Raw genomic sequence first — 13,890 nt, forward strand, 5'->3', positions numbered from 1 at the left:
TTCACTTTCTAACTATGAATTATAAAGCTTAAATCGTTATTTTATTACTGTACGCGAATGTACGTAGCTTATATTTTCTTAAAAATAAGTAATAAGTAACATAAAATGAAATAACCACAGTTCACACGATTATTGACCAAAAAAAATGGAAATCATTTTTTAAACCCGATTTAGTCCTGATTCCAATAGGATAACGGTTGTAAATAATACATTATTATACTCGTATGAATTATAAATCCATACTTTAATGTTATTTATATAATAAGCGATGTTTAAATCTCTAGTTATAGCCCTGCGACTCGGCTAGCGAAAATAATTATAGGTTTATTATTATTCTAAAGGAGCTGATTTTTTTAAAGACGTATTATGGTTATTATTCCGAATCTATTCCGTTTAAGCAGTAATCCCAATATACCTTACAATAGATCGTACAAATCAATGACAATTTATAACAAGTTACTCCAAACAGAAATAAAATAGCTGATAGTTGCGTTAACCTCCTTAAGATCGGTTTTCCTAGGATAGCGGTGCCGTCATATAGCGGCCGTCTCCATGCTAAATAATACGGCTAAATATGGATGTCGTAGTATTTGTATGGAGACGGCCGCTATATGACGGCACCGCTATCGGAGGAAACCAAAGCTGGTGGGCCTTAGTCATACCATCGCCTACACTGTTAACTGCACATCGGTGGACCTTACGCCTTTTGTAATAAGGTCCACCGATGTGCAGTTGGGAGAGTTGCCGTTTGTACAAGAAAAAGAAATTGAAATTTGAAGCTATAGTGTAGGAAATAGAGTTGATTTCACTTTGTAAATTTGAACGAGATAAAACAAATGCGACTCTATTCCGATTGAAAACTTTGATTAAAACTCCATCGAACTTAAGAAGTATTTGGGCTTACGAGGTTAAGATCAAAGGACCTACCGCGAATCACGAACGAAGTTTTGCCTCTCTATCGCACTTGTAAATTCATACGTAAGTGTGACAGGGAGGCAAAACTTCGTGATTCGCGGTAGACCCTCAATATATACGCATAGTCATTATGTAATTAGAAATTACGCAAACATTTTTAATACAAATAATCGGACATGTGACTGTTGTAAGAATAGTGATATTATCACGAGTTATACATTGATTTAACGGACGCTATCTAAGGATGGTATTCCACCTATACAATTTCTTTGTCCAATGTATATTTCGTCTCACATTTTGCTTAATGAGAGAGTGAGACGCAATGTACAGGTGGAATACCACCCTAAACGGTAGTCGCAATACATTACCAGCACCAGCATCTGCCATCTAAAATGAAAATAAAATAAATAAAATAATATGTTTATTTTTTGTGATTTACTCAATTACGTACCTATTTTGTAAATAATTTTATTTTCGTGGGCTCCAATATGGCGCACTTATTCAAGAAGTAATTATTTTTTATTGCTACTATTGTTATTTCTATTAATTTTTCATTGTAATGATAATGATAGTCTTTCGCTCATGTACAATTGTATTGTCGTATTTAAAATACTAAAAATTCCCGCAAACTGTAACTGAACAAATGAATGGTCTAAATTGTAAATATGTACTTATATGTGTTCTTATTTATCTATTTATATTTTGAACTTTCACGCTTAGCTACTTTTTATTGTAGGGCTTTAAAGTTTCGCTAGAAATTGAATTTGAGTATGACTGCGATGAGTTTTAAAATGTAAGTATGCGTTCATTCGTTTTCGTAAAAAAGTGCAATCTTAAAAAATAAAACAACTTACCTGTAGATTCTAATCTCCAGTATTTTGTGATTAGTGGTCCATATGAAAAAAAATGAATTCTTGTTATTGTAAAATACGAAAAAAACCTATTTCAAATGAAATTAGTACTTACAGTTTACTGTAGGTAATTTTGATATTTTTCGAAAAATTTCCAAATATGTTATGTGCTACGAATAATCTGAAATATGTGATGATTATTCTTATTATAGTTCTCTTTATTTATTTCAACTCTTAGGCTAGGTTATTTTATAATATGGATATAAAAATAAAATACAAAAACACTTACAAAAACAATACAAAATACATATAAACATATTATAAAAAACCTAACCTAGGGTGCCGCCAGCAGCGGGGCAAGGCCCAAGCTGCCGGTGGTCAGGGCTGCAGAGAGAGGAACCGGCGGACTATTATTATAGTTATTTTTATAGGTTTCAAAATTATTTCTTTTATTTTTATTCGTTCGCTTGTATCCATATCCATGCTATTAGGGTCTCCCCAGATATATCGACGCGCATTCGGCAAAAGCCGAAAGGAAAAAGCTTTATGTCCGCGCAATAAGAGCGAAAAAGCCGTCGACGCGTCGGCAGGCGCCGGCCGATGCGAGCCGACCCGAACGACGACTTTTTCGCTCTTATTGCGCGGACATAAAGCTTTTTCCTTTCGGCTTTTGCCGAATGCGCGTCGATATATCTGGGGAGACCCTTAGTGAGTTTACGGTATAAATTGTTATTTAGGTTTAAATTTAATGTATTAGATGGTTAAGGACATAAAAAATCGTAATATACATTATTTAAAAATGAAATTTGTGTTAAATTCATTGCAATTTGTAATTAAAGTACCTAAGATGGAAGCTTTCGCCCGGTACTTATAGATAGAGAAGAGTCTTCATACTCTTTATAATGAAATAAACACGACGTTGATTTGCCCACTGATCTCATAATGAGATGGAAGGTTTTTGTCCTGACACATCTCTATGCGGTCACCATACATAACCATATAGGTACCTACAAACAAATTATATTTGTTGATTTAATCTATTAGGTATTTAATATTGGTTTTAAAGGTATCAAAAATTTTTGGATTTTAAGGTATCATACACAGTGATCGTATCGCTATTTGTGCTCAAACTGTTCTAAATTTAGTATTTTTATTAGTAAATAATATTAAAAATAGTAACCTGTTTTAAATTACCTGTACGGCTACCATCAGTTTGTCACTGACATAAACGCCGTCGAGAACGTAATTTACTTTCTATACATCTCGCTCGTACTCGCATATTAGTGCAAACGAGATGTATAGAAAGTAAATTACGTTCTCGATAGCGTAAATGTCAGTTTTGACACTGTCAGTGACTCATGGTACGGGCTCTGTATGTGTAGTCACGTCACAAAGTCGTTTGGTCGAAGTAAAAGATCTGTACATTCAGTACATTCTGTATTTGATTGGATATTTGTGAAAAAATATGTATATTTCTTGGTGCTCGACTAAATATTTGTAAAAAAAATTCAGTGCCCATTTAGTAAAGTCGCCTACAATTTAATATCACAACGAAGCGCCTCAAAATATTGTGTGAGATATTTTGGCGGTATTCATCTTACAAGATATCGGGTAACTGTACAAAAAAATCGAACCACGTTCTTTACACTTCCACTTAATTTTACTACAGAATAATTTCACGTTTAGCAATAATCTAATGTATTTAATATGTCGACTTTGACGTATAAAAAGTTATTCAAAGTGAAGAAAGGACGCTTAGCACGAGACATTTCGTACATTGACCCGATTGTTCCTATCTCTATCGTACGTGCTTAGTTACAGTATTGCTGTCCCGCTCATGATGCCGGCGGTCAATGACATTGTGCGAGCGCAACAGTAATATAATTATGCTCTTGCTTAGCGTACTTTTTTTTCAATATGCATTCACTAAATGTTATTTATATACCTACCAGCAACATAGAAGACGGTTCAAAACAAATTGTTTCAGCTCATTATATTTGAATATAATGACTACTTAATGAGTTTTGTATGCAAGATAGGCAGAATTAGACAATAATGCTTTTATAAATAGTTCACCTAAATGCGACATTTGTAACATGAAATACCACAACAGCTTAAAGTTTGCAGTCTTCCATCACTTTGTTTAGACAATAATAGCATATGGAATTCAGCGCGTGCAGAAACAAGTTTATTTTTTCATAGACATGCAGAATAGCCTCCTCCCTAAAGCCAAGTATGACAGTACGTATCAACGACCTATCTTTTTCCTAAGAAAAAGTGTGACAGTGGGAGAGGCGGGGCTAAATAATCGAAATTTTGTGTGACGTAATCAATGGATAACCCTTAGGAGCTCCACATGTGTTCCAATCCTCCGGTTAATGTTTGTAGATAGTTTGGTAGAAAATTCACTATTTTAACATTACTGAGTTACCTGCAACTGTTATCTTGAGAAAGGTCTTACGAGACTTAAACGAAACATGTCACTACATGAGAAGTCAACTGTCCGATTTCAGACGAAACGCAGGAGATTATCTTGCTTGAGATACAGTATAGTGTGCTTCAAAACGTGCACAGGTTTGACCGCCAAAGACTTCAACCAACGCGCATGGCTACAGTCCAATATCAACCTTCGTGCATTCCGATAAGGTTCACGATGATACGTCGCACGCGATGCGTGCAATACCTTATTATACTTTACTCTTTGGCGTGCAATGCACATTTTGACACCATGAAGTATCCGCTTACCGTAAGACAAACTTTGTGCTTGTTGCCACCGATGAAAATATTTGTTAACTGATAACAGTCATAACACGTAATGTTAAAACAGTGTTAGTGTTAGTAATGTTAGTAGATATCACGATAGTTTGATTAGGCATTCGTTAGACCGCTAGCAACCACAGGGCTGTGTTGTTATTACTCGTAATTATTAATGTTCTTTAGCATGTTGTATAGATTTTATAACACGGGCATAAAGATATTCACAGGCGCGGATCCACCGTTGTGGGCACGGTGGGCATGCCCACAACCCTAAATAGTATGTCCTATCGATTTCCCGACTAGCCGATTTTTCGCAGACGCTTTGGACGCAGAGGAACCTTTCGCAGAATTTCATTACGTAGTTGGCATAATACCTATTGATATGCGAATTAACTTTACTAGACTGATCGTTTGGTACCTAACTGTCACGATTACCCGAGTAACCATTGGTTGAAACACAGTAGCTAGTGTGAACAATTGGTACCTATGAACAATCCTACGAATTAGAAATTCTCGTAAGTTAATATCAGCTGACAACAGAGTCCTAGGTAATTATTTGCAAGCATAAAGATTATTTACTAACAGGGGCAATTATTTTTAGCTTATGGGGTCTTAGAAATCTTAAACATTCACAAATATTAGTACAATTTCCTAAATTAATAATGCCAGCTTTTAATTTACAAGTGTAATTAGGAGTTTTTTTCCGCGTAGTTAGCGTTGCATTTATTTTTATATTTATCTATGTATAAAAACTGTTATCTATGCATCAATGAATTAATGTTGTAAGTAACGCAATTGCTAAATCACCTGTAACTTTAGTACTTTTAGTAGTCTGGTATACAAGCTCAAAATGATGAAAAATAGAGATACTGCACTCAAAAATACGTGTGATACCCACTGTGAAACCTCATTCGATTCGGAATAATGTCTAGAAAATGTATTCGCACATCAAAAATTGCTAAAGTTATAATTATAAACATGTACACAATTATACAACACAATTATAAAATGCTGCAAATGGTGTTAAAGGTATGAAAATCGGTACGATTGATCTTTAGTACATTTGAAACAATTTGACCCGAAGCACCAACAAATAAAAAAAAGCGGCCAAGTGCGAGTCGGACTCGCCCATGAAGGGTTCCGTATTTAGGCGATTTAAGACGTATAAAAAAAAACTACTTACTAGATCTCGTTCAAACCAATTTTCGGTGGAAGTTTACATGGTAATGTACATCATATATTTTTTTTAGTTTTATCATTCTCTTATTTTAGAAGTTACAGGGGGGGGGGACACACATTTTACCCCTTTGGAAGTGTCTCTCGCGCAAACTATTCAGTTTAGAAAAAAATAATATTAGAAACCTCAATATCATTTTTGAAGACCTATCCATAGATACCCCACACGTATGGGTTTGATGAAAAAAAAAATTTTGAGTTTCAGTTCGAAGTATGGGGAACCCCAAAATTTATTGTTTTTTTTTCTATTTTTGTGTGAAAATCTTAATGCGGTTCACAGAATACATCTACTTACCAAGTTTCAACAGTATAGTTCTTATAGTTTCGGAGAAAAGTGGCTGTGACATACGGACAGACGGACAGACAGACAGACAGACATGACGAATCTATAAGGGTTCCGTTTTTTGCCATTTGGCTACGGAACCCTAAAAATGAGAGGAGTTATGACGTCATCTTTTTAGGGTTCCGTAGCCAAATGGCAAAAAACGGAACCCTTATAGATTCGTCATGTCTGTCTGTCTGTCTGTCTGTCCGTCTGTCTATCCGTCCGTATGTCACAGCCACTTTTCTCCGAAACTATAAGAACTACACTGTTGAAACTTGGTAAGTAGATGTATTCTGTGAACCGCATTAAGATTTTCACACAAAAATAGAAAAAAAACAATAAATTTTTGGGGTTCCCCATACTTCGAACTGAAACTCAAAATTTTTTTTTTCATCAAACCCATACGTGTGGGGTATCTATGGATAGGTCTTCAAAAATGATATTGAGGTTTCTAATATCATTTTTTTCTAAACTGAATAGTTTGCGCGAGAGACACTTCCAAAGTGGTAAAATGTGTGTCCCCCCCCCCCTGTAACTTCTAAGAATGATAAAACTAAAAAAAATATATGATGTACATTACCATGTAAACTTCCACCGAAAATTGGTTTGAACGAGATCTAGTAAGTAGTTTTTTTTATACGTCTTAAATCGCCTAAATACGGAACCCTTCATGGGCGAGTCCGACTCGCACTTGGCCGCTTTTTTTTGTATGGAATTAAAAAAAAATGTTTAGAAACCTATCGTGTGTGGTATTAAACGAAAGGGGCTTTTCTGAGCCAATTCTAAAAATATATCACATCATTACATTTTAGTCTTAACTTCAACATACCAAGTTTGGGCTTCTCCAGATACAATACCATTTAATATTTTTTTGTAAAATATACCTCAAATTATAGCTAATATCCTCATATCTAACGCTAATAAAGCAATTTTGAAAATATTTGTACCTATTAAGTATTTTTTTTTAATTTTTCAATTTTACACGCGCATTCGCACTCGCGCACGAAGGTTTACGCAAGAAACGGCAAAAAAATCACGATTAAAAGTTCCTTAAACGAGAAGATTACTCTGCCAAATGAAATTCTTACAAAAATTGTTCTGCTAATTAACACAAAAGCGAATTGAACGGTATGTGAACTAGTGAGTATTATATTCTTTGATGTGAACCAAAACTAGAAAATGTGTCTAAAAGTTAGAAAAACTGCGAAAAATTGCTCGGAGAATCATTAGGTACCCCCCTAATAGACTTGTGACGTCATCACGGTCTATTGAGATCGGGATGGTCGTTCAAGAGTCATGATTGTTCATGAGCGAGTTCGACACCTAATACTCTGACTCGTACGTACTTGAAGATTTTTGGGTTGCTGTGACCACAACCTTTTTTGAGGGCTGGATCCGCGCCTGGATATTCACATGTAATTACATTTAATTAGCATAGTTACATGACGTACATAATTACTTAAACCGTCTGCCACCTATATACAAGTATCAATAAATGAGTGAAATTAGAGATTAAATCCCTATGAGTAAATGCATCTACTGCATTGGGAATCTAGTTCTGAATAGAAAAAATTCATATGCTTGTACTTATTTTTTAGGAACTAGCTTTGGGTGTCTATCTACCGCCTAAGTTTGTATGCCCTATAAAAATAATTTCATTCATATAAATTATATATTTGTCCACTACCCGCCCAGAGACCTATATAAAGGTCTCCATTTTCATTCTACTTTGTATCTTTATTTTAACAAATCAAAATTGCATGTCTTTACAAGTTTTTGATGTCTGGGCGGATGGGCAGTATGGCGGCAGTTTTAGTTAAAATATATTTTGCATATTTACTCCTTCATATAAAATTGAATTTCTGTGAGTTTACGGTAAAATTTGCCCCCTTTCGAAATACATAAATGGTATTTACGAAATGTATAAATATTTTAAAAACCTGTGAAATGGGGTATCTTTTAATAATACCAAAATCCTTGTTCAAGAATTTCAAGGCACTTCGGAAAAAGCATATTCTACCGCATACTTACTACACGTTTTTCATGTACATAATAGTCATTTGGTATTTTTGTATGTAGTAAAGTATAAATAGCATGTGCGACGTAACCCAGTTTTATATCGCGCGTAGTTTAGTTAAATGTAACCGATGTACATACCAATGAATTCCGTATTAAATTTATTTTATTGTGACACCTAAATTGTTGTATGTATGTTAATTGCGGACCGAGTTGTAATGGTTATTCGTGAAAATGTTATAAATATAAAAATCGGGACGTATAAGTAAATTGTCGATTTGCTTCAATAAAATACATGGTGAAGCCTCATATAGTTGTTTTATTTTAGTTATATGTACTATAAGAGTGTATTTGATTTTGTACATTAAATTTTCTACCTTAACACAAACAGAATAAAGTTCATATTTTTAAAATACACAACCCGCGAATATGATTCTTGTAAAATAGGTACTACAATTATCAAATTATGGTATAAAATCAAACGTATGCAAGCAGTTTTCGCTGAGAAATAATAAAGGAAACAGCTTATATTGCAGAAGTAGTTTATTTAGTTTGCAGTTACACCACCAAGAACAACATACAAAAATATTACGTTTTATTTACAATTTGACAAGATTATCTCTACTATCTCAAAAACCCTTTTTACAAAATATCAATGCAATTTGGTAACTAATGAAACGGACACAATATTACGATAACTTTGCAACTTTAAATATTTATTTTATGTAATGCTCGCAAAGAGCTGAATTGTGCACATTTGGCAACCCTAGACAGCCGTAGAACGTCATATACGTTAGAAAGGGACAACTACATTCGTGACCTTCAGCTGTCGAACATAAGTTTTTGTTAGACAGTGAGACTTCTGTACGAAGTATTTATCATAAATGCTAGTTCGATTCATGAGTTTTCATGAGATTGGTACCAATACAATATTTTCATAGACTTCTAACGTCAAAACTTGTAAATCAATTTATACATTAGCTATGTATGAGATATGGGTATCAATCAACATTCTTTCTGAACACTGCCCAACGAGTGTATTAACAAAATTATAAGGCCACGTCAAACGTAAACGGAGGCTCACACACAAACTAAAATTAAACCAAAAATTATTGCTTTGTTCAACAACGAAATGCTATTGAGCGACTACTTATTATAATTATTATAAATAATGCAAAGGACAGATAAGCGTGAGCGATTAGTTTCTTCAATCGCAGAAATACACAATTAAACCTTTTAGACGCCGAGAACGCTTAACGAGCGGTATGACGTACGTTACAAATATAACCTTCATGACTTTATTTAAGGTTTACATTGGCTTGTTTACGTCTGTAACGTTAGCGTGTGAGTGACATTTTTGTTTCAGGCTTATGGCGTTCAAAAGGTTACTACTGTCACTTTATTTTGGTAAACCAGAAAGAGACAGTAATGATAGTGTTTTCTGTAACTGAGCTTTAAGTACTAAAATATTATCGATCCGATATGACCACAAGACCACCTAGCTGGCTAAGATTGAGCCACTGTCGCACGCAACGTGGTTGCATCGCAGAACCCGAGCATTTACTAGATTTAAAAATATATTCATCAGCATATTCATCCAGCTTTTCCAGCCATTTTTGAAGCGGGTCTACTAAAGAGCTGCGGTACCAAGTGAAATCAGTCTCAATTTTAAACCATGGTTCTTGTAAATTCACCGAGTAGACTTGAGGAGTTTTTATAGTGGAATGATAGTTGAGCCAGTCAGTGCAGCAGCGAGGCGTGTCAGTGAAGTCGACAGTCGCGTTTAGACACGGTTCTAGAGTTTGTGGGGTGGACAGTAGTGTAGTTTGTGTGAGCTGTAGGAGGGGCAGAGTGTATGAGACTAGGAAGGCAGAGGTGACGAGTGCGCTGAGGGCAGCGACGTAGGCTAATGCTATGGCTGCTGCCGCGGCGCCCGCTACTGCTACACCTGCATCTGGAACAGGGAACCATAGTTCAGAGACTTGTATACATCGCCTCTAGTAAACCTATTTATACTCAGACACACCCATTTTGTCAGTAGAAAAAGGCGTGAAATTCAAATTTTCTATAGGTAGTCAACTATTCGCGCCTGGGCTTTTTCTAAAATAAATATCGAAAACCCGATTCTTTCAAATCTGGACATTCTTGGGCTCATTCTACTCAGAATCGACAGCACTCTCCATCCTACCATTAAAAAAAGATGTCCCAAAATGTCCATTCCATTACGTCACGTTTTTAGTATGAGAAAAATATTCACTTGTATGTAACGTGACATAGTGGAATGTACAATTTTCATACAAAATTTTGGGACAACTTTTTTTATCACCAGGATTGAATATGCTAGTGATTCTGAGTTGAAAGAAGCCAAAAACACCAGGATCTGGGAGAATCGGGTTTTCAATATTTATTTTAGAAAACGCCCGCCTACATTTTTTAATTTTGACCCATTTTTCTACTGACTAAATGGGTGTGCCAGAGACTATTTTATAATTTGATATTCTTATTCTTTTCTTGTTTATTTCAACCATCTCAGAAAATTTAAAAACGCACGATCTTTTTAAAATAGTAAGTTTTAGTCTACACTTTTTAGACGTACCTATATGGAGTGAACAGTCTACACTTCTTTATTAATGTAGTATAAATAAGCCATATTATGTATTTAAGTCCCCAATCCGCATTGGGCTAGCGTGGGGACTATAGCCCAAGCCCTCTCGCGCATGAGAGGAGGCCTGTGCTCAGCAGTGGGACGTATAAAGGCTGAATTATTATTATTATGTATTTTAAATAAATTATATTTATATGTTCATTTATACCTCCCCCCGCGGCCGCTAAGTCGCTGTACGTGAAGAATCCTCTTTCCTTTGCTTGCTTCAACGCCACTTGACTCTCTAGCCACGACAGACCCGACTCGAAGCTATCGTTGTTTACGTATACGTTCCATTCCTGAAAGAGATTACGAACACATGAATATATTTTCTGCTACAATACATAGAACATTCAAAAAGTAACTTGAGTTGATAGATAGACGGAGGCATACGGAGGTAGGATTGTTAACCCTTTGAACACTCAAAGATTTCCAATGTTCAGGTTAGTACACTTACAATAGCATTTAGGAAATCTATCTCGAGCCGCTTGAGGTCCGCGGGTGTCAGCCCGCCGGCGGCCGCCCATTCAGTCACTAATGTCTCCGCGTCCTCACCGTCGTCTTGAAGGAATTTGTTGCCAACCATCTGTAATGCAAATCAATCATCAGCATCACCAACAAAGGGTTCGAAAGGATAATATTATAAAGGATAATCAATGATAGATAGATATTTATCGGATAGTTATCAAAGACTATAATTATCTGGATAATTTCGAACCCTGATCCCCAACGTGTTGCTGTTTGTACAAGCGACACGAAGGACACTCACCAGCGACACGAGGAAGAGATCAGCGGGCGCGGCGGCGGCGACATACGCAGGGTTGCGATGCCGGAGCCTCTCCAAGTACAACAGAGCCAGCACGAGCGCGCACGGGGAGACGCGCGCCTCGTACGCGAGTCGCGCCGCCGCGTCGCCGTGTAAACGTCTCAGCGACCGGCCCTGCTGTGCGGCGGACCACAACGCGCAGGATACCTCTGGAAAACAAAAGTAAAAGATGAAGTTTGTGTAATAAATAAAGGGTAACGCTTACTTTTGGTCCAAGCAAGTTAAAGTAAAGTTTTTACTAACACATTTGAAGGAATATTCAGTTCAAATGACAAGACACACGATGTCTCAAAAATTTTCAACACAATTAGATAGATAGATAGATATAACGTTTATTTGGATGCTGCAACAACACACAATTTACAAATAGGTAGGAACATTACAAACAGAACAAAACTTAAATATGTACAAGATTTAACTAACAAAAAAAAAACTTAAACATGAACAATGGGTTTACTTGCTGTACTCTGTGTGCATTGCAGCAAAAACAAAAGGGTTCCGACTAGCATTTCTTAAATGAGTTGTTATGTTTTATAATAATTAAATATCAAAATGTTATGAACAGGTGTGGTAAACATTGATAGTGGTGTGCAGTGGATGTATAATTACTTATGAACAATTGATAAGTAATTATACATTCTTGACACTGAACTGACCATATGTAAACCTTATTACAAAGAGGATAAGGTCTAAATAGAGTTAAGTGTCTTGTAAAACCTGCAATTTACACAAGTATTTATTTATTAATTATGGTATGGAACAAAACACTTCCGTATCCGGTTTTAAGGGTTTTCGTAATATTAAAAATAAAATAATATTTTATCAACAAGTAATAAAGAAACTACATTTTCCTTTTTATCCCTTGTAAAACAATAAATATGAATACTAGTTCTTGGGATTTAGCTTTTTACAAAAAAATACTGAAATAGAATAGCCCAATGTGAGCCTTATTTTTTTTTCTGGCAGAAAAGGAGCAACAAATAGAAAGGCTGCTGCAAGATACAGCACTGTCATACTGACGGCAGCTAGGTATATAATGTCGGCTGTACACACTCGTCTAGTCTTGGCACCGCTCTGATCCAATCAGAGAAGGGCGAGACATGACAAGGAATAGCGAGACGAGAAGGGCAGCAGCGAGCAGCATGTAGACACTCTGCCTGTCTTGGGGTCTCTTAACGAGTGTGTACAGCCCGCATAAGAAGAGTTTTAGCCCAAATTGGTTATGTTGCAGTGTGGCCTTCAGGTGTAAAATTATTGAAATTCCATTGTTGGGAATATAGTTATATGATATATGGTCTTAGAGAAGTACATTTGAGTCACCTTTTAGTTCTAGGACAGCAGGACAATAAGCGTATATAATTATGAATTATGATTCTTAAAGTAAACTTTGTTGAACTTAAATTGACACAATGTTAAGCATTGTAGTTGAATCATAAACACAGATAACTTGACTATTAATTCCATTCATTTATTTACAACAGACAACAAATTAAGGTCTACCAGTAGTTATTTAATTGTGCTGCTATTAATATCTCTATAATTTAAATGTTTTCACCAACATACCAGTCACGGGGAGACTCAGACAGGGTAGCGAGGGCAGTTCACCATAGTAGAGGGTTTTTGTGATGCGGTTCAGAAACTCTTTGTGGTCTCCCATACTCTGTATATAGCAACTTGTTATTACACACTAGATTATGTCAGTAAAATGTTTAAAAATTGAGAAAAAAGTCAAGCAATTGTATTTATCAAGTCATTAGCAACTTTGCAGTTAACGCGTCACGCTTCAAGGAAGTTACGATTACGACTCGTTTACCGGCGGCGATAATGAAATCAATTTAACACGTTTCAATTTTTTTTGTAGTGAAATTATGTTGTTTACTGTGTTAACGAAACCAGAGATCAATGATAGAAAACACGTTGCCTGTGCGATTTTGATAAGTACAACAAATAAGGAGCATGAATCGGCCACGATGTGACCTCATTTTCTCACCTTGATCTTGGACCGCGATCCTTCTCGCCTCCTCTTGGATATGTTTGACATAGTATTCTCGCTACTGCTGATCTTAAATGGTTATAATAAATTGGATAACAACATGAATCAAACACGTAATATTATGAAAATATGCACAAATCAGCGGTAGTACGCACCCACACAACAGAAACGAAGTGAATGAAATGAATGAATGTGAATGAGCGATTACTGTGACATTGACAGCCATGTGACAGTTATGCGCAATCCGATTATTGCAAAGTGCGTTTAGAAGGAAACTGATGATTAGTTGAAATCTGAACTTAAAAATGTATCTTATCACACTACATT

At 35.8% G+C, this 13,890-nt stretch overlaps 1 protein-coding gene across 1 annotated transcript; it reads right to left on the reverse strand.

The window, feature by feature from the left end:
* Nucleotides 1–9,126: 9,126 nt before the first annotated feature.
* On the reverse strand, nucleotides 9,127–13,704 carry LOC134649177 (protein CNPPD1). The gene is made up of 6 exons (XM_063503893.1): nucleotides 13,561–13,704; nucleotides 13,134–13,230; nucleotides 11,514–11,719; nucleotides 11,202–11,330; nucleotides 10,899–11,043; nucleotides 9,127–10,054 (listed from the first exon to the last, which is right to left on the reverse strand). The coding sequence occupies exons 1-6, from the start codon at nucleotides 13,609–13,611 to the stop codon at nucleotides 9,570–9,572; spliced, it is 1,113 nt and encodes a 370-aa protein (XP_063359963.1). The 5' UTR covers nucleotides 13,612–13,704; the 3' UTR covers nucleotides 9,127–9,569.
* Between the last annotated feature and the right edge of the window lie 186 nt (nucleotides 13,705–13,890).

This window comes from Cydia amplana, chromosome 6 (genome assembly GCF_948474715.1).
Source record: "Cydia amplana chromosome 6, ilCydAmpl1.1, whole genome shotgun sequence".
Lineage (NCBI taxonomy): Eukaryota > Metazoa > Arthropoda > Insecta > Lepidoptera > Tortricidae > Cydia > Cydia amplana.